Source organism: Pipistrellus hanaki (assembly GCF_964339955.1).
Source record: "Pipistrellus hanaki genome assembly, chromosome: 4".
NCBI lineage: Eukaryota > Metazoa > Chordata > Mammalia > Chiroptera > Vespertilionidae > Pipistrellus > Pipistrellus hanaki.
Window position 1 is genome coordinate 10,101,514 of NC_140506.1, and position 21,845 is coordinate 10,123,358.

General features: G+C 41.6%; 1 protein-coding gene across 4 annotated transcripts in view; it reads right to left on the minus strand.

The window, feature by feature from the left end:
- Positions 1 to 21,845, minus strand: part of SEMA5A (semaphorin 5A) — a 371,086-nt gene that overhangs the window by 59,443 nt on the left and 289,798 nt on the right. For all 4 annotated transcript variants that reach the window (XR_014794856.1, XM_084881922.1, XM_084881921.1 and 1 more), the window contains 2 exons: positions 7,550 to 7,757; positions 266 to 383 (listed from right to left, as the gene is read on the minus strand). Coding sequence is in view for 3 of the 4 variants with exons in the window: in XM_084881922.1 (XP_084738048.1) it covers positions 266 to 383; positions 7,550 to 7,757 (326 nt within the window). In the remaining variant the exon portion in view is untranslated. The remainder of the gene's footprint in view (positions 1 to 265; positions 384 to 7,549; positions 7,758 to 21,845) is intronic.

Below are 21,845 nucleotides of genomic sequence, written 5' to 3' on the forward strand. Positions count from 1 at the left end.
GATAAAAATCCGAGACTAAAACAGATATATTACACCCATTTTTCAAACCAGCACTGTTTCCTCTACAGACAAAAAGCTTATGTAGGTATCCACGTGGTGATCGTGCAAGGGAAGAGCTGAGTAAGTTAAGAGAGCACAGACAGGGGGTACAGGAAAGGTTCTAAGATTAAAATGCATGGACGTTCTTAAAGGGCTGGTTAGTGACTGAGGACAGCGGGGTGACGGAGGACAGGGTGCTCAGAGGCCCGAGAGCGCAGACACTTACAGGACAGGTGGAGAGGGGCTGCTCCCACTGAGTCATGCTCAGGCTCTCCTCCAGGCTGGTGCACTTCTTCATCACCACATCCCAGCCACAGTAAGGGTCCTGGGCCCCGATGCAGGCACTGCAAACACACACCCAAGGATCAACAGAGAGGCAGCTTAACTAAACAAAGATACAGACTAAAGCAAGCCAAACTCTTCTAACTTGACATGGGACCTAGTTATGCAAAACTAAGTTTCAGTCTGCACAGGAGAGAACATAGCTATCTGTACACACTTGCAAGTATCCAACTAAAATTAAATAACTGATTTTCATTGAAACACCTATTTTTTTTTTCTAAGATAGAGGGCAGACAACTGAATGACTATCTGCACCAACGTGAGTCTTTTGGTATTATCAACAGAGCTAAAGCTGGAATTTTGCAATGCTCAAAAACACTCCTTGTTGTTATCACCACCAACACCATTACCACCACCACCACCAGCATCTCCTTAATAATAGGTATTCTTTGTTGAAAACCTACTGTGATATGTCAAATTATCCCATTTAGACAAGAACAACTTTTATAGGGAGGTATTATTGTTATCATTTTTATGATCACCATAATCATCATCACCACCACTATCTTTATCATCATCACTATCATCAACACCTTAGTAAAAGGTATTATTTGTTGAACAGCAATTGTGGTATAACAGGTTCTTATATCATTTAGACACCTAAAGAACTCCAACAAGGGAAGTATTGATGAAACAACGAAGAAAACAGACACAAAATTTATAAAATTGGCCCAAGGACAAGCAAATACACCCCAAACCGTGCAATGTGGTTAGTTCAAATTTAATGAGTATGTCTTCCTATTCAGTACTATGGCTTAAAATGTATACAAAATATCAGTTTAATAATAGTTCAATATAGCTGTCTACAATATTCTACATATTATTCAGAAGTATTGTAGACAGTGCATATTTTATTTTAGCTGTGCTCCAATGACAGAGTTCATGCACCACCTGGGCATTATGGGATGGAGATTTGGGCCCCTATGTTAGAAATACAATAGAAGGTGAATGTGGAGATGGAGGAAGCCAACAGAGATAACAGTGATAGAGCCAAACTTTTGTGAAGATCACCCCACAGGCAAGCAGGGCATTAAACACCTGGGCATTTTCTTTCTGAAGGGACCAAGAGGTCAGATATAGAAAAAATGGGTGTGAGGAAAGCAAGGTGAATACAGCACGGAAGTCTAATTTCTTTATAGAGTTAAGGGAGAATGTTATACAGGTAGTACAAATAATAACGTGGTTAATATTAATGCTATAAAATAACTCTAATACAGCAAATATATTAACTACATTTAAAGCAGTTATAAGAACCTTACTTCTATAGCTCATTTAATACTCATAGAACTTATAAATATAATATCTCAATTAATTACTACATTTATTCCCACTTTAAAAAGAAGTTGAAGCAGAGAAAGACAAAATCCCATGGCTGGGTTAAGATATGTCTAAAGGCAATAAATCAATCAACAGAGTTATGAAATTATTATTTAACTTACTATACAATTATTATTTATTAACCACCTAAAATGTTCAAACAGAAATGGTTAAAATTGGTGCTTGTCAGACTTGGACAAAGCTGAGGTGGGAAAGTGACAATGATCTGACATCATAACCTAAATAGAACTTTCTGATAAGTGGCAGTTTTGCTGTTTGCTAATCTGAGTAAGAGGAAATGGGTATATGCATTAAAATCTTTTCACTGTATTTCTGAAAAACTGGATCTAATTAATGAATATGATCCCTTCGCATATTAGATTAAGTATGGATAACTTTCTCTGGATTACTTTTGTCATACTGCCATTGTAATGGTTTATTTTTGGTGTTAAGAATTTTTGCCACATTAACAAAATGCGTTTATTAAGCACGGGATGTTAAAAGTGTTTCAGTGATTCATTCATTCAGCCCATATACTTCAGAGCACTTGCTAGGAAAGAACTAGACTTTGAAGGCAAAAACAGGTATAGTCACTGTACCTACAGAACTTACCGTTTAATAAAGAGGAACAAACATTAAACAATTATGCAATAAATACCACAGCTACAATAGTTGCAAAAAAGAAACAACAGCAAAATCACACACAGGAAAACAAAGTCAAATGCTCTTGTACATGTGCCCTGCTTCTTAGGAAGCTGAGCAAAACTGCTGGCTGCCTAATGCAGAGCTAAGGAGAGCTAAGAGCTTACTCTACTGGAAGGACTATGGGATATTTTTAGTACACCTTCCTCTTAGAAACATATGCTCCATTGTAATAACAATCTATAATAACATATGATTCAGTAATATAAATAATATAAAAATGCATTAATATTTTGGCCAAAGAGGAAAAGAAAAATAAAGCAGCCCAATCATGATTGTAGGGAAAGAGAGGGCATAGCAGAGGCAGGGGCAGCCCATGGCATCTCTATAAGATGGCACTTATATTTTATTTGCTTTTATTGTCCACCTGGATCAAAACATGTGTTTATATCATTGCCATGGGTGGATTTACAATGAAGCCAAAGCAGCTTTACTTCCTGAAGTTTTTATTTCTTCAGTTCTTGAGGCCCTTTAAGGCACTGCAATTAAACCCAGTCATTTTGCACTTATAATTTGATATTCTTTTCTTTAGCGAGAACTGTCCCCAAGCTTCAGGCCCCACAACACCCACCTTTCTCCCTATTTCAGAGCATTAGCATGACTTCTGTTTCTGAATCCACAAGTCAAGTGCACCTTCTGCACATTTTATCCATTCCTTTTCCACCCTCCCCTGGATGCGGGGATTTATTGTGACTTGGCTGGAAGACACTAGGTTCCAGCCCCAGCCCACCTTTACAAGGCACTCTTCACAATCATATGAGCATGGTGATGAATGTACTTTACCTTCCCCCCTTCTACTTTTTAAACAGTTGTAATGTTGACATACACATAATGTGTTCCTTTTTCCAATTACTATCACGTCACAGATGTCTTCATAGTCATCCTGTAATGGCTTCAGAATAAGCCACTGAGCAAATAATCGACTGAATACGTATATCATATTCATTCCTTCACTATTGGAAATTTGGGACTGGAACACTGGGAGTGATTCCAAGTCAACTGTAAAAGTAATTGGACAGGGATGTCAGGCTCAGAGATTAGGTCCTCATGCAGTCCATTGGAGATCAGCTGTAATGATAAATTGAACTGGGGATAAACTCTAAGGTAACTTGAAGGCCCGTTGGCTCAAAGCAACAATAGATATTCTGGAGATTTTATTTATGCCAGAATTTCTCATTAGATTCTGAGCCCCATGACAAGGTCAGGGCTGCCTCATTTGTCATTATCCACTCAGTGCCTGTCTTGGTGCTTGGCACATATTAAGTTCAATAAATATACTAGCAATGAGTTAACTAAGGAAAATGGACAGTCTTTAGAGGCCACACCAAAGCCAACACAAACAAAAACTCAAGACATGGAGATTTGAATATTAAATTATTAAATTCATATGAAAGAGAGAATAACTTGAAAAATGAGTACATGTCAAAATGACTTTCTGAATGCTTAGGTGATTCATACCTGAATGGCCAAGGTTGTTTTGCTGGGGACTCTGTGGGATCCTACAATTACTTTTTGTAAGCCTATATTTCGCCCAGAAGGTAGATGCAGTCTTTAGAGAATATGTAATTAATAACAGTGCCAACCAAGTAACTCCACCTTTAAAAAGTTCCCCTTTCAAGCAATAAATGTCTTAATTTCCATACTAATTTTCTTAATAATGAGATGTTAATTTCTTTAACTAAATGATAACTAGTACAGGTTGACTGAATTAAGGAAGATTAGAAACCCATTCTCCAATAGAGCCATGCTTGTTATTTTAATGGTTTCATACACACACACACACACCAGTTTTATAAAGCAAAATTTAAAAGGCTTGTGTCCTCTGTTTTATTTATAGGCTATGATTCTTCCAGTTTGCAGCTTTGCTCCTCTTCCCAGTTAGTTTTTATATAAAGCACAAACAAAACAAACCCCTAAGGCCCAAGGGTTTCCAATCTTTTGGCTAATGTTTTATATCACTACTCTTTTCTGTAAAGGGGTTTTACTGTTTCACAAGAACTAAGGTTTTCTCGTTAGGTTATAAAGTAAATAGCAGGTCAGGGTGCCTGCCCAGGCTGCAGGCTCAATCCCTAATGGGGGGCATGCAGGAGACAGCTGATCAGTGATTCTTTCTCATCATTAATTTCTCTCTCTCTCTCTCTCTCTCTCTCTCTCTCTCTCTCTCTCTCTCTCTCTCTCTCCTTTCCCCTTCCTCTCTGAAATCAATTTTATATATATATATATATATATATAGATAGATAGATAGATAGATAGATAGATATAGATATAGATATATTTTTTTAAAGAAGTAAATAGCAGAGAGGAAGAGGCAGAGAACCAAAGACAAAGCCTAGGCCACAGGTGCAGCAACTGTCAGCTCTGAACCTGGGCTTTATGTCATTAGAGCCATGTGACCTTGAGCAGGACACCAAAAATCGAAGCCACTATTTCTTCATCTGAAAAATGTAGATAATATATGACTCAGGGTATATGATTGACATGATAAAAATGATCAAATGGTGATAAAATCCAGCACAATGCCAAAAATATAAAAGTTGTGGAATTGTATGAATTGTTATCATTTATACACATTCAACGAACTATGCATTACCTTTGAAGAAAAGGTATTCTAAGAAATGAAAAATGGAAATATGATTACTTAAGCTCAAATTTTCTTCCTAAACACTTCAAATTTCATTCATAAAATGGAGTTTCTAGTAGCAGCTAAAATGACTTACTAGTACTGTACATTCTACTACAGAAAGTTTATTTAAAGAAGAGATAAGTAACCTCCTGTTACTCAATTGTTATTCTGTTCCTATTTTGTATAATTCCCTAGGCATATTTCTGAAAAATCCACAATGCCTTTGTCAAGAAAAAAATTCCCCCACATAATTCATATAAAGAAAATCTGGTCACATAGATATTAGTTTCTTAAAAATTGATTCTTTTCCCCAGTTATTTTCACTCAGGAGATTTTTCTGTCTTTCTATAGGAGGATAGCAGAGAAACATTAAAAAGAATCCAAAGAAACTCTTCAGTTAAAAATGAAGATTTTCTTTTCTCAAGTGGAACTGCTAGGGTCAGACACAAACTACCCCCCACTGAGAGTGGGCACACAGAGACTCCAGCCCATCGATCTACAGTGAAGTCACAGTCTCTCTCTGCTTTCCTCCAAGCGAGGGGACGAGTAACCCGCAGGGAGACAGCTCTGGATGTAACAGCAAATCTTCCCTCTGCAGGAGACTGATGATGACAGACAAGTGGCCTTAATTTTCTTGACAGAAAGAGGAGCTGTGAACTGCTCCCTGGCCACAGTGCCTGGTGGCAGCCACTCCTGTGGATTCCTGACCAGACTTGAAGGGCAGTCGTGTGAGAGGTGCTAGAGGGCACAATGAGGCCTGGCTTCCGGGATCTGATGCAGGACTTGGCTTCCTAACCTACAAGGAGCTGAGCGCCGGGAACCCAAGTCCAATGAAGGCAAGCACCATGAGAGGACGAAGGGCCTCATGCTTTGCAACCCACGAACTCCCTGTGCCGTATGTAAGGCGCCAGAAACACCTTACATACGGCACAGGCCTGTGTCTTTGTGCACAGTAATCTGGGTCACTCCCCCGAAGAAGTCCATGTTGGATCTCAGAGCTCATGGGGATGAAGCTGCAAGACTGGCGCCCTTCTAATGCATTCTGATGTGTGACATGTCTGTTAGCAAGACCCCACCTCTCCCTGCCTGTCCCCCACTGAGTCACTGAGTCATCAGCAACTAGCAGAATAATCCCCAGCTTAAATTAGTCTGGCAGGGAACACAAATCCAAACAAGTTTTAAGCAATCATTGGTTAATGTTAGGGAAAAGGTGCTCTATAAAAGATAGTTGGTAATAAATATCACCATCTGGTATTAATGCTCGCAATAGCATTGTTATTTCCAAGGAAGGTATGGTAGTCCAGACTTCATTTTCTAGAATATTCCAGAAGGACATATTACAGTACATAAAACCTTCCTTCTACACTTTATAGAGTGCTTTACATTTTCTACTCTGCACATTATTCCATTTTATTCTACAGTAATTTGCATGCTAGGTAAGAAAGTGGGGTGTAAAATACTGTAGTGACCAGATCAAGAAACAGCATGTGCAGGTCTATAATGTCACTCACAGCCTCTGAACCCAAAGCTAGTGCCACTGGGCGCCTGGTTTGAGGAGCAATGACCTGTGCATGGTGCTTGTGAGTGATAGGTCTGAACATCCACTTCTATACCAAGGCTGCACTGATGCCCTATGTTGGGGACTGGTATTGAAAAGAGCCCTGATCCCTATGGACATTGAAGATTATGATTGCCCCACAGCCAATCTTGCATCAGGGGCCAGAGCATTTATGCAGCATTCCAACATTCCAGGCTGGTCTAAGGTACGGGGCACACAGGAGCTTGCAGCTTCCCAAGCACACGGGCCTGAGTTTCCACAAACTGAGTTTCAAACAGCACTGAGTCAGTAGTGGGTACCACGTGGTGGGTGAGCAGACTGGCCGAGGCGGCGAGGAAGGTGTGTTGGTACATGGGTTCCCCAAGCCTGTAGAAATTCCCTTCTCTTTCCCTCCTCCCAGCAGGCTGGGTAAATCTGGAACCTCAGAACAGCGTCTCAACATAGCTAGTGCCCAGGACAGAACCGTGAGGATGCCCAGAAAGGGGGTGCCATTGCCACTTTGGGGGAGTTAACTTTGGGTTAAGAGGACACATACTTCATATTGCTCTGATACATATATTCTAACATATATAGAGAGAATGTGTACACGCACACACACATACACATACACACAGGCACACATGCATTACACAAATAAAATTAAATTTGTGCCAAGTTAATGCACGAACGCCAATGACCAGCAGCATTATCAGTGAGTGCTCTAAGGCGCTGAATAATTTGTTGCAGCGCTGACCATTGCTTGCCAAGGTAATAAAAGGCTCCTCTCCGCAGACACTGGTGGGTTACGTGCATCACAGTAAATCCCTTTTCTTCAAAACCCTCTTGCATCCTGGGAGTCAGGACACAGGGACTTTTAGGCCCAGCTGCCACCCAGCCTCAGGGCATGTGAAGGCCTCTGGCTCAGGGGTCCTCTCCCCGGGGGCATGGCCACGGGGCATCGCGTGCAGGATGCACCTGGGCTGCCCTACCTCCGCGTGCGGTGGAACGGGCACCTCTTCAGCGGGATCCGGGCCACGTGCTCCCGCAGGCCCACGAACAGGACGCTCTGGCTGTGCAGGATCTGCAGGCTCCGGACGGGCTCCCGCCGCCTCTCCGGGAACAGCTCGATCTCTTCCAGCACGCAGCTCCCCGAGCTCGCCGTCAGCGGCGCCCGCACCTTCTTAATGGTGCCGTAATCTGCAAAGGCCACAGGGAAGGGAGGACAGGAGGTCAGCGGGCTCCCAGCCCGGCTGCTCAGAGGATCGTCTGAGGAGCTTTGAAAATGCCATTGCTGGAGCCCCAGCCCAGACCTAGTCAATTAGCCGCACTGGGTGTGGCCCGGAAGCCAGGCCTCTTGACAGCCAGGGAAAAGGACGCGCAGCTACCATCTGCCTCGTCCTGCAGCAGGTCTGGAGAGCAGCGCTTACTGTAGCTTACATCAGGCTACAGAAATTCTAAAAGACAATCTAGGATTTCCAGTGTCAGAGGTCCTGGCTTTGCCACCGCAAGAAGGCAGATGGCAGGCCATGGGCAACTGCAAATCCGCAGGACAGTGAAGGCTGCCCCTTTCCCACCCTGCCCTGCTCTGTCCCCTTCCTCCCAGTTTACATCAACCCCTTCCTCTCTAGCTCCGATGTTCTTCTTGTGGATGCTTTTCTTGGTCTCAGCTCCCCCAAGTCTTCTAACCTGTAGGATAAACATCCATTGCTGACAGGGACCCTGCAGTTCCAGCTGCAGTTTTTCTGCTCACCACATGTGTCTGCTCCTTATTTATGATCACTGCCCAAGGATGAGTGTCCCTGACCACACAGACTGCCCAGACTTCTGAGGGGCACAGAAGAGCCTTTCAGCCAGTGAGGGACAGAAGAAGGGCCTTTCAGCCATGTGTCAGGGACACAGACTTAAAACACATGCTATTGTCCCTGGGGCTAGGCCCCTGCTATCAGCCTGCAAACCCAGAGCATGAACCCAACCCTCTAGAAGCACCTCCCTGACATGCCATCCATTCCTCAAGTCATCCTGAAGGCACTGACTGAGTAAAACCCAGCAGGGCCCAAGGTTTCCAGCATTCTTATTCTGCTCACAGAAAATGAGGCTAAGAAGCGACCGAAAACCAGAAGTAAATCATAACCCTTTGGCTCCAAGGTCTCCTGTCAATCATCCATCTTGGAAGGCTCTGGACAGGAAATGCTTCCAGTTTTTTGTTTTCATGACAGTCCTCAGAGATGTTTACTTTTACAGAGAAAAGATGTTTACATTTAAAGGAAAAATACTTATGCAGACACATGTTGTCCTGAATTTATTCAAAAATGGCTATCTGAAATGTCTCCGAACATGTATTATGAACTGACTACAAAATAATGCATGCGCCATTAGTAAACTATTACTTAATTCTATTTTAAGCTAGCTGGTTAATGTGTTTGAGAAGGTCAAGCATCAGAAGCATAATTCTGCTCTCTGCTGGGATGATGAAAAATTGTCTTTTTGGGGGGGTTGTCTGTGTTTGTGAGCAGGAGAGAAAGAGAGGGGGGTGGGGAATGGAGGGAGGGGGCAGTATGTGGAATAGGCAGGCAGACAGTTTAATACATACACAGCACATAGATTTCAGTGTTGAAGAAAATGTGTATGACTTTACTGGGCAAGTCAACTTAATTTTGACTTGGAAATCATAGTCAATGAAGGGGAATTCGCCTTTGTTGACTCAAGGTCTTCCTGGTGGCATAGCACAAAACACAAATAAACACAGGGCATTGAGGCAATGACCGGGACAAAGTGAGTGTTTCAAGGAGGTGAGTGAGCAGCGATGTTTCGGCCTCAGCACCCCAAGAGGAGGTCCTCACGGCAGAGGGAGGTGACAGCCTCCTGTGGAGCAGCGACAGAGACATCAGAAAACACTGATTGGGTGGCAGTGCTAGCAAGGCTCCTATGAGAGCTTAAATAAGAGACTCTTGGGGCAACACAGAGCATTTTATAGAAATGGAGGAGTGGGGTGGGGAGGGGACAAAGGAAAGGGGAGTCCAGCAGGTGAATCCTCATCTCCTGTCTGTTACTACACTATTTTCACAGGAAACACAGCTTAGAGAACTAAATCCTAATGCACCAGCTTAGCAAAGATCCCTTACTGCTTCACATGTATTTTTGGTAGATTATTACTCTGAGAAACCTGCCTAAATAATTGTTCAAATGTCAGTACACTGACATGCATTTCAAACTCCTAAGCAATTGTACGTAAAAAATTTTTAAAAATATCTTTAATAAAATGACTTCAAAGAAATAACCATCGCAGATCAAAACTTTCCAGCATATTTCTGCACACCGGGATCTGTTTTTTTTTTGGCTGACCTGGATGTGACAACACCTCGGGGCTTAGAAGCACCTCAGAGAGTGGTGCTCAGTGTGGAACTAAGAGGTGGCCCCCCTCCTCTGCCTCTGCTCGGTCTCCTCCTCCTCCTCCTGAAGCATCTGCTCCAGGAGGAGCCTCCCGAAGCCCCTCCCTCCAGTGGCCCCAGGGTCAGCACATGTGGAACTGCCTTCCCCACAGCATCTATGAAGCGCTTTTGGCTCCTTGAAGCCTTTCCTTCTCCCTTCTGCACTTTGCTCTCACTCCATGGCCAGAACACTGTCACCTTAGCGTAGAACACCTTTCTCACTGGATGTCTCCAGAATACTCACTCTGCTCCCCTCCCCGAGTCTGGAGTGACCATCAGGGCACACACAACCACTCGGCCTCCTGCCTCAGACCTTCAGCATGAGGCTCAAGCACCATCTGAGTCATCCATGGGCCTTGCTGGGTCTGTGTGTTTCTTCACCTTCCAATCCCCTCCCTCTCACCTCTCTGTGCTGGTCACGAGGGGGCACGAGCAGCACAGTGAGCCTGCAAATGCCCTGGTCCCTGCACAGGCAGGTCCTTCCCTGAAGTGGCCTCCCAGCCACCCTGCTCTGAAGCCTGCTGCCCTGGTGACATAGTTCAGATGGCTGACAGTCTTCTCTGGCCCCTCCGCACACTCCCAGGCACAAGTTTCCTCCCATGGTGCCCATAACACCGAAGTCAGGGCATTTTTCCACCACTAACTCTTCTTTCTACAAGGGGCATCTCCCATGGGCAGGGATGGGATCTTGTTCTTTCCATCTCAGGGGCCTGGTCTGGTGCCTGACACATAATAGCTGCTCAACTTCCTTAAAGAATGATTAATCATGCCGAAACCGGTTTGGCTCAATGGATAGAGCGTTGGCCTGCGGACTGAAGGGTCCTGGGCACGTACCTTGGTTGGGGATACATCCCCATTAGGGAGTGTGCAAGAGGCAGCTGATCGATGTTCCTCTCTCATTGATGTTTCTAACTCTCTATCCCTATCTCTTCCTTTCTGTAAAAAATCAATAAAAAATATATTTTAAAAAAGAATGATTAATCGTGAGTATATAGAAATTATTTAAAATTAAGATATAATAGACATATAACATTTTGTACAGTATGTTTAGGTGTGCAATGTGTTGATTTGATACACTTAGATATTGCAATGATTATCATCCTTGTGTTAGTTAACATCTCCATCATGTCACACAATATTACTACATACAAATGGATAATTTGAAACACAAAATTACCAAGAAATTTCAAAGAATTCCAAGGAATACTATTCTTCCTTCCCGTCCCCTCCCCTTCCTCCCCTCCCCTCCCCTCTTCTCTCTTCCCCTCCCCTCCTTTCCCCTGTCCTCCCCTCCCCTCCTCTTCTCTCCCTATGGAGCTTAAGGTCAAGTGTAGAAGTCACAATGCAAGTGAATTAGCAATTAAACTGTGATAAATGTTATAAAGCAAAACAACAAAAAATGGAGTGCTCTGAAGGTCTGTCCCATTGTTGTGCAAATCATTGGTCTCTGTCATGATCTGACCCTGCCCTTCTGCTGAGAAAGAAAGGATGACTTTGCCACATCCTTGTCAGAGCAAGTGTGCTTCAGCCTTGTCTCAACCACTAGCAGGGTCGCCTAAGACCATCGGAAAACACTATATTTACATTATGATTTATTAACAGGAGCAAAATTACAGTTATGAAGTAGCAACAAAAATAATTTTATGATTGGTGGTCACCACAACATGGGGAACTCGCGGCAGTAGAAAGGTTGAAAACCACTGCTCTAGCCTGTGAGAATAAATTTGTTGTTCTATCCGCTCTGTATGTGGTAATTTTGTTATCTTTGTTCTGGCAGCCCCAGCGAACTAGCACAGAGACTCCAAGTCAAGAGCAAGAAATATAAAAATAGATTTTGTCATCCAGATACTTGCTCAAAGCAATTTCAAAAATAGACTGTAAATTATTTTCCCTCTTTCTTTAGCATACCATGACTCAATTCTAATGCAAGAGTACTATAAATAATGTCAGACTTGATATTTTTACTGATTATGATCTAAAATTTACATTACTGATGAGTATTTTCAAATATTAACATTTCTTTTATTTGATGCCTATAAATTATACATATAGTTATAGGGTAGAAAAGAACAGGAGATGATGCGGGACATGTAACATTGTGAAGAACTGATGCATTTTGATAAACATTATCCAGTAACTCATATAGCTGATGCTATTGCTCACGACCTTTTGGCTAACGACTCTGGTGATCTTTAGGTGAAATTAAAGAGAACTAATGAACACTCGAGAATGAACTTTCAAGTAGCTGAGGAAAAGGTCGGTGATCATAATATATTTTTTTTTTCAGTCTCACCAAAATTCAAGATTTTATGGAAAAAAAAACACGAAAAAAAAACAACCTTTTGTAAGAAAGAAGGAGGGCAGGAAGGAAGGAGCGAGGGAGAGATGAAAAAAAAAAAAAGAAATGTGGTCAACTCAATAAAATGTTTGCAATTGTGAATTAAATGTTTATTTTTCATACTTCAATGAAAGACAGCCTTCCTTCATTCACTAAAGTTTAAAAAAAAAATAAAACAATAAAGTGGAAATCACTATACCTTATGTGTATAGTGACCCTGTACAATGAAAATGATGCCAAAAATTTAACTTAAGAATAGCAGCCTGCAACAGTTCCAAAACTCATAATAAATATATATTTTTTTCTCTAAGGTACAATAAAAATCTTAGAAGGTGGAGTGGCAACATACTTGATATATAGAATTTCTGTTGTTGTTTTATAAGAAAAGAAAAAAGCCATTCCAAGAAACAGAGAGCTGGTTTTGGAGAATGTGATATAAAGATGTCGTGGTTATTGCAAAGCATTGGACAGTGAAATTTTTAATCTTGACTCCATTTTTCTTTTACTGTTTCTCTAGGTTTTGTCATGTTTGAAAGGAGTGTTTATTATTCTGCTTTCCCCATGCTGAATCCAGTACCAAAATTAAAACCAAAGGGACAAGTGGCAATTCTGACACAGAGATCTGTGACAGGCTGGAGAAGCCCTGCAGACACCAAGGCCACAGGCTTGGGAAGCGAATGTACCTTATTTCCACTCGCACACAGGACTCTGATCCCAGGCACTGAATCTGAGAGACATGCTTAGGGCTTGTCTCATTGACCCAGCCTACTGCCGCGTAAAAGGAAACCATTTGTATCTGCATCCTTTGCTGTTCCAACCATTATCCATAAGGTAATGATGAAATGCCCTCTTCCACTCACTGGGCAGCATGTTGCCATAGCAACAGATCATTATATAAAGTTCATCAATTCAGCCAGTCATTACCCCAAAGTAGCAGACAGCTAATATGCTATGAAAGTTCTTCCTTTTAACTTGTAACTGAGCAAGTGAATTGAATTGGTCTTGGCACTGGGAGCTCAGCGTTACATTTATATAGCAAGAGAAAAAACGGATCTTCTTGGCTAGTGTATGCCAGAAAAGATGATTTTAATTAACTCTGTTTATCAGATGCAACTAATGGCTTAGTTCTTCCCCCAAAGCATATGTTAGCCAGTTTAAACACCCTAGTCATAAATTACCTGCAACATTCTTTTACTTCGGGTATTATTTTAAGCCATTTTCCCACATCCTGACCCGTGGCATAGAAGCTTCAAGGAGTCAGGCTCTGCGGTCCAAAGTCTGTCCTGTTCATTGTGGACTCAGTGGAGTCTAGAAGGGTTCCTAGCACACAGTAGGTGCTCCAGGGAGCACATCGTTTGGTGTGTGGACCCTGGAGTCCGACGGCTCAGGTTAGACTCTGGGATCCAGATGACTCACATCTCTGGGCCTTCTGCATCCTGAGGCCCAGCTCACAGGCTCAGGACCACACAGGGAGTTGATTGCTCAGTGGGCTTGGATGGTGCCTGGCGCACAGGGTCCACTATGTAAAAATGTGTTTTCTTGCTACTTTTAGCTGATAGATAGATCATAAGCCCTACTCACATCCTGTACAACATGAGTAAGCTCCCTGCCCCTGTCAGCCCTGCACACATGAACCAGGAGGAGAGATGATCGCTCTGTGAATACTGCCTCTACTGCCTGCAGAACAAAACCTCAAAAGCGCCATTCAGTCCTCTAACTCATAAGCTGATGCTTACAGAAAATTTACCACCAAAGTTTCCTGGGAATAAAAACTATATTACATGTTAAACAAGAGTGCAATTAGCCGAAACCGGTTTGGCTCAGTGGTAGAGCGTCGGTCTGCGGACTGAAAGGTCCCAGGTTCAATTCCGGTCAAGGTACATTGGTTGCGGGCACATCCCAGGTAGGGGGTGTGCAAGAGGCAGCTGCTCAATGTTTCTCTCTCATCGACGTTTCTAGCTCTCTATCCCTCTCTCCTCCTCTCTGTAAAAAATCAATAAAATATATATTAAAAGAAAAAAAAAAAGAGTGCAATTAATAGAGTCCTCTGGGTATCTTTTGTAAAGTTCTCATCTAACCCCACAGCTTAAATCTGACTCTCATCATTCTGCTAAGGAGGCAATTCAAGTTTCTAGGAGGAAATTGCTTGATTTATTGTGTCTAAATCACAAAACAGCCACCCAGTTGGCAAAGTTGGCAGCTCTTCCCGGACAGTCACCAGGCAGGAATACAGAGTCTAAATTTCCCTCTCACCCCCAGCGGTGAAATTTATACTGCGTCTGATCCCATTAGGTTTGGACTGAGATGGTTGAGAAAAATCTATGTGAAGCACTTTTGTATTTTTGCAAAATTAATTTAAAAGAAAAAGAGAGTTTTTTACTTGATGGACTAAGAAAATTATATTTTTCATCTTTCTTAATTGCTACATTATACTAATTATGAACTAGTAGTTCATATTTATACTAATTATGAACTACTAGAGGCCTGGTGCACAAAATTCATGCACTGGGGAGGAGGTGTCCCTTAGCCCAGCTTGCACCTTCTCTAATCTGAGACCCCTCTCACAATCCGGGACTGCTGGCTGATAACCACTCACCTGCCTGGGGGCCTGATTGCCCCTAACCACTTCCCTGCCAGCCTGATTGACACCTAACTGCTCCCCTGCCAGCATGACTGACACCTAATTGCTCCCATGATGGCCTGATCACCCTCAACTGTCCCCCCCTGCAGGCCTGCCCCCCCAAATGCCTTCCCCTGCTGGCCTGGTCACTCTTAACTGCCCCCTCCCCACCAGCCTGATCACCCCTTACTGCCCTCCTGCCGGCCTGGTTGCCCCCAACTGCCTCCCTCTGCCGGCCTGGTCGACCCATGCAGCTTGCTGCTCAGTAGTTTGGTCATCCCTAGCTAACCTCCCTGCCGGCCTGGTCAACCCACACAACTTGCTTGTTCAGTCGTTTTGGTCATTCCCACTAACCCCCTTGCCGGCTTGGTCTTAGGCAGCCATCTTGTGAGGGTGTGATGGTTAATTTGCATATTACCTCTTTATTATATAGGATAGCTTGTCTTATGTACCAAGCTATTTGGTAGCTGGAGTTTTTACTCAATATATATAATTGATTTCAGAGAGGAAGGGAAAGGAAAAAGGAGATAGAAACATCAGTGATGAGAGAGAATCATCAATCACTGCCTCCTGCATGCCTCCCACTGGATGGAGCTCATAACCAGGCATGTGCCCTGACTGGGAATGGAACTGTGATTTCCTGGCTCATAGGTTGATGCTCAGCCACTGAGGCAAACTGGCCAGGCTTTAATCAATTTCTTATACTCAGGTGTAACTCAAGAGTTAGACTAAAAATAGATAACAAGAACTGCCCTTCTGAATATTGATTTAATCTAAGAATGCTTTAATAATTTCAAACAGAAGTTAAGCTTTTATAACCTTCAGAAATCCAAAAAGTGATGATAATCATTCACTTGGACAGAAAGTTAATTAATTTGCATTGAATGCTATTAAGTGGCTCAGAGGTATTTTTCTCTTTTCCTTTCACATTTGGTGTTAAAGCAATGACAATAGGGCTGTATGATTTCGAGGATGGCTGGATGGACAGATGGCTCTCCACACTACCCATCTATTATATATATATATATATATATATATATATATATATATATATATATATATATATATATATAGCATTTACTATGGTTAGACAATGCAAAACAAAAGAAGGAACTTTTTTTGTTCATATCGATTTTTCTTTGGTCTAGAAGAATAACTGCCTACATAATTATAATTTCAGGTATTCATGACTTCAAGCGTTGGTTAAATTCAGGCTGCCCTGATTCTTTATATATATAAAAAAAATCTCATTAGCAAAAGTCACATCCTCAACTTCTCCTAAGAAATTCTTATTTATCCAATGGATACATCAGATAGGATCGGACAGAAAGAGCATTTGCCTGTAAGGACATTAGCTTGAAACATCACCCCATTTTTAACACTGTGAGAATGGCGTGGCTCCTTGATAAGAACCCCCGCAGCAAAGACAATTCTATTTAAAGATCATAAAACACCCCATTTAAGAAACATCAACTTGGCCATATCTGCTTCCAACAGGAAAGTGAGAGGATAATATTATAAACCAACAAATAGACAGCTTTCTAACCTCATTTTGGGATTACTGCTATTTTTTTAAAATGAAAAGAAATCCTTATGCTGATACCTCTACAATTCTGCAAATGACAACTACTATTTCCTCACATCGTGCACTGTGAATAATTGCACCACCACCAGCTGTTGACCAAATCACAGTTGGCTGCAGATATCCTGGTGGGAGGAAATGCACTGTGTTAATTCACCAGAATGATTTGGGGAGAGCCCATTTCCCCTAATGGGTTCCAAGTAGGAACTACGATATTGATAAGCATGTCTCACTCCCCACACCTTAGTGCTCTGCAGGTCTGTCAAATCTCTTCCTTGGAAAATAGGGGATTTCTCTACCAACATCTCCTCTTCAAAGGCTTATTTGCAAAGAAACAATGGAGTGTTTTTTCTTCCAGCCACTCTGCTGTGTAATAACTTCTGGAAGAAGGTCCACACAGAATAAAATTGTTGATGTTCTTCGCAGTGGACACTTGCAATTATTCCTCCCTAGTCCTGGTGTGCATGGTTGCTTGCTTTAGAATTTAATTGCCTACAGGTCAAGGGCCAAATCTGCTTAGTAATGACTGGTCATTATTGCCAGGCAAGGCTCATATATACAGTTTATCAAGAAGAGTGCAATGTGCTTAGATGAAGAATTAAAAAAAAGGAGACTTTCAAAACCAAGGAATAAACAATCCTACAAAGTAATCTGGTTACTATGATGAGATACGGTTCCACTGTGGCCCAGTCTCTTGACACCTTTGCAAAGCCCTTGTTACCATGTCCTATATGTTTTATGAAGTAAACAGAAAGATTTACTCTGAGGACAGCCTGCCTTTCACGGGATGAGAAGACAGCATTCTGGTCACCTGAGAGGAACCTAGTTTTGCTACTGCCAAGATTCAATTTGTGAACACATCATAACGGAATCAGATTGTTCCAGGTTTTATGGTAGTAGGGAGAATTTTGTTTTCTGATTTAACAGCTTAGAGAATGCCTGTGGTGGGCCAGTTGACAGCAATTTCACATTATTATTCTAATGCCCACCAGCAATTTGGAGGCGTGCTGTATTCTACTAGCTAATGGCTGTTCCTTGCATTGCCTTCCCAAAATAATCACAAAGCCACATCACAAAGGTTCATGTCAACCCTGGGTAGTATACAGTCTTCCCCTTGGGGATCCTGAATGCTCCGCAGGGGTCCTGGAGTGCCTGGATGTCAGCGAGGCAGCATCCCTGGGATAGAACACAGAGGGTAGCATGTCCCACCTAACCCATCCAGCATTTGGGATTTATTACACTTCTGGATATAATATGACTACCAGCTCTGGTATCCATCAATACTCCAAGGATCTCACAACACATTTGAGTTTACATAAGGGTAAATCAGGTAAACTGAAACTTGCAGGCTGCCACATACATTACTAATGCAATTGGTAGTCTTATAGCGACAGGACTTGGATTTATTTCTTTAAAAGTCATTTTCTTTTCATACTTAGTTGATTACATGATCATCATGGAAAAGGTAGAAAAACACACAGGATTTTACTACTCAAGTTTAAGCCCTGGGAGCATATCCTCTCTTGATTTTTCTGCATAAAAATAATCAGACTGTATTGGGCATAGGAAACACTTCCAATTATATTCAGTACAACTGATCTTATTACAATGACCCCTAGAAGAAAATACATTTGCATAAAATCTCCTTTAAGACATGAGTATTTTATTTGAAAAGGAGTAGTTGACAAGTATTAATAAAAATTTCAAAATGTACTTAATATATTTGCCACTGCCAATGAAATTAATGAAATGGATTCCAGGAGATCTACAAGTAAAATTCTATTATAATAACTCTTGTAGATTCATAATTTACTTATCAGACAAGTAGGTTTTCTCATAACTGAATTGTCCATGATAAAAATATCTGCTAAAACTTATTAAGCATGAGCCTCAATTATAGTCCTCCAATAAGAGAGTTCTCCATCAGGCTTGCCTCAGGTTTTCATACAGAACGAGTTTTGAATGTCCCTCTGCAGAAGTGAAAGTTCAGACTTCACAAAACAAGGAAACCTGGGGCACTGTGTGGACAGTAGTAACATGTCTCTGGAGTTATGAGATACATAATTTCACACAGAAACAATAAACTAACTAGGTGTTTGTATAAGCAGGACAGTGGGTCCAGAAAAGGAGGCTATCGTGCTTAAACTCCAATAACTTCCATGGTCCCTAAAGCAATTATACCAAAAAACCTGCATCAGGCAAGCTTTATATGAAAACATAAGGTAAGGAAAATAATTTGTATTTCTTTTGTCCAGAGACCACACTGCTTTAATACCTGGGGCAACTTTCAATTAACACTGATCATGTGAAACAGGAAAAAGTAGAAAGATGTATATGGTTCTAATACAAAACAAGATGAAGAGAAAGAGACCAAGAAAACCATGAAATCAGCTACTCCATAGAGAGGGGAGAGAAAGAGAGAGAGAGAGAGAGAGAGAGAGAGAGAGAGAGAGAGAGAGAGAGAGAGAGAGAGAGAGAGAGAGAGAGAGAAGAACATTGCATCACATTTAGAGTAAATTGCTGTTATCTACTGATTCACAGAATATAACTTCATAATATTATTTTGTGGTTGGGGAACTAGGAATTAGCTATTAAAATTATTTGGAAAACATAGTTAAAAACAAAACACATTAAAATGCAAGAATTCATTTTCCTATATTTATATTTAGTAAAACAAAATAATTAGCTGTGTTTATGCCATTTTAAGTGTTTTGGTATATATTAAGTTGTTTTTAACAGTAGACTTTTCCTTCTAATTGGGCCTGACATAAACTAATACTAAAGAACTAGATTTGCTTATTGAGTTCAGGACACTGAGAAATGTCAGGGGAACAGCGGAAAGCCAGGCTACACTCTAAATTTGGCTGCAAGACCAGAAGCACAGTGTAAAAGCATACCCAGCTGTTATTGTGCTAGGCCGCTGGAGTAGAATCCCACATTCTGGATGGCTCAGAGGAACAAATGTCTTATCTCACAGTTCTGGAGGCCAACAGTCTGAAAAGGTGGCAGGGCCATGCCCCCATAAGACTCTGGGTGGCACTTTTTTGTCTCTTCCAGCTACTGACCAGCATGGCTCAGTGGTTGAGTATTGGCCTATGAACCAGGAAGTCATGGTTCAATTCCGGTCAGGGCACATGCCTAGGTTTCAGGCTCATTCCCAGTGTGGGACTTGTGGAAGGCAGGTAATCAGGGACTCTCTTTCATCATTGATGTTTCTATCTCTCTCCCTCTCCCTTCCTCTCTGAAATCAATAAAAATATATTTTTTTAAAACAAACAAACACTGGTCACATTGGATTAAGGATCCAGCCTACTCCAGTATAAGTTACTCTTAACTAGTTTCAGTTGCAAGGACTGTATTTGTAAGAAACATCACTTTCTGAAATACTGGCATATTAGGACTTCAACTTATCTTTTGGGGAGAGGGGACACAATTACATCCATAGCACCAGGCTTTCCTACATTGTCATTATTCACTGAAAATTATAATTAAACTCAACATTCATTAAATGTTATCAAGTAAGAATTAAAACTACATAATGTTTAATAGCAGCCAATAGGAACACCTTATATAAATAGGCACATATAAAATACTTCCAAATTGGTTTGGATTTCCAATTTCCATGGAGAAGGACAGAACTTGGAGTGCCATAAACAATCTTTCCACTATAGTATTTTCAGAATGTAATGCTTGCTTGGAACACTTAGGCAGTTGCAAATTGATTATAAATACTGAGGGAGATAATTGCTAGTAATGGCAACAGAAAATGTATTACTGTAGTTTTGGGGCCCAAAAGGACCTGCATAGTGTTTTTCAAGTCTAATGTACTTAGTCCAAGGGAACGTTGAGGTCTGTTCTCACTCAGCAGACTATCCCTCTCTTTAGAAAGGGAGCTGAAAGGCCTGAGGAGAATTAGCTACTGGAAGAGACTGCACACAGAGATAAAGTCAGGAGTGGGACTTCACTTTTTGTGGAGCCAGTTGCTATTTGTTACTATGACAGAAGAAAGTTCTAGACTCCATAGAAGATTGTCTACTTGTTTTTTCTACCTGATCATTTTGGAAGTATTAATGATATCTGGATTTTAATAATGATTAGTAGGAACTAGTAAGAATGCTGTGTTGTGTATTAAAAATATAGTTGGAAGAGAAGAACGGGAGGGTAGGCCAGAGCCACAAAACTAAGTGGAAGACATCAGGCATGAGTTTGGGCTCACATCTACATCGATGAGGCACCTTCTTTCTCTTCTCTGACCCCTTGTGACCCTCAAAACCTCACCTATTTGGGGACCCCTTCTCTTGCTCCATCAGACTTCATTCTCAGTGAGATTCCCATCAACAATTGTAAACTTTATAAAAGGCAAGTCCATAAGGTCTACTCTCTACTGAAAATGCTCAAGGTGGGTTATTCAAAAAATTCAAGTCCTTGAACATGAATTCAAGTCTTTACCTTATACCTCTTGAAAATGTAAAGACAACAGCTGAAACCGGTTTGGCTCAGTGGTAGAGCATCGGTCTGCAGACTGAAAGGTCCCAGGTTCGAATCCGGTCAAGGGCATGTACATTGGTTGGGGGTACATCCCTGGTAGGGGGTGTGCAAGAGGCAGCTGGTCGATGTTTCTCTCTCGTCAACCTTTCTAGCTCTCTATCCCTCTCTCCTCCTCTCTGTGAAAAATCAATAAAATATATTTAAAAAAAAAAAAAAAAGAAAAGAAAATGTAAAAACAACAGATCTCAGAAATTACTTCTTAACATGGAAACCCTCACCTACCCCTCCCCCCCCCCTTCCTGCTTTTCTGTTGTTTGTTTTATCTCTCTTTACATATAAGCTTCTTGAGGGCAGAGTGTTTGTCTGCTATGTTTACAGCCAAATCCTCTTCTGGGAATTGGACACAGAACTTCATTCTCTTCCTTCTAAGTACTAGTCACCTGCCTAAACCAAGGATGATCAGAAGTCATTGTTGATCTTACCCATCCCCTCACCCTATATACCTCCACAACACTTACTGCACCTGACAGCTTCTCTCTATGAAAATGCCCAAGAACAGCTTTTCTCAAAGTTTTTTTTCGTTATCACTATGGCAAAGAGACTCTTGACTGTTTTTCTGGAACTATCCTAATACACATGGAATTTTAATACTAGGGATGTATATTTGTCTGTGAGGTGCTTATATATCTATTATCCATACACAAAAATAAGACGATTTGTCCCTCAAGAACTAATTTTTGCTTCCTGGAGGCAGTATCACCTATTTGAGCAAGCATGCCTTATTCTACACCACTTCCTGTGTGCCTGCCATGCTGGCCACACACATCTC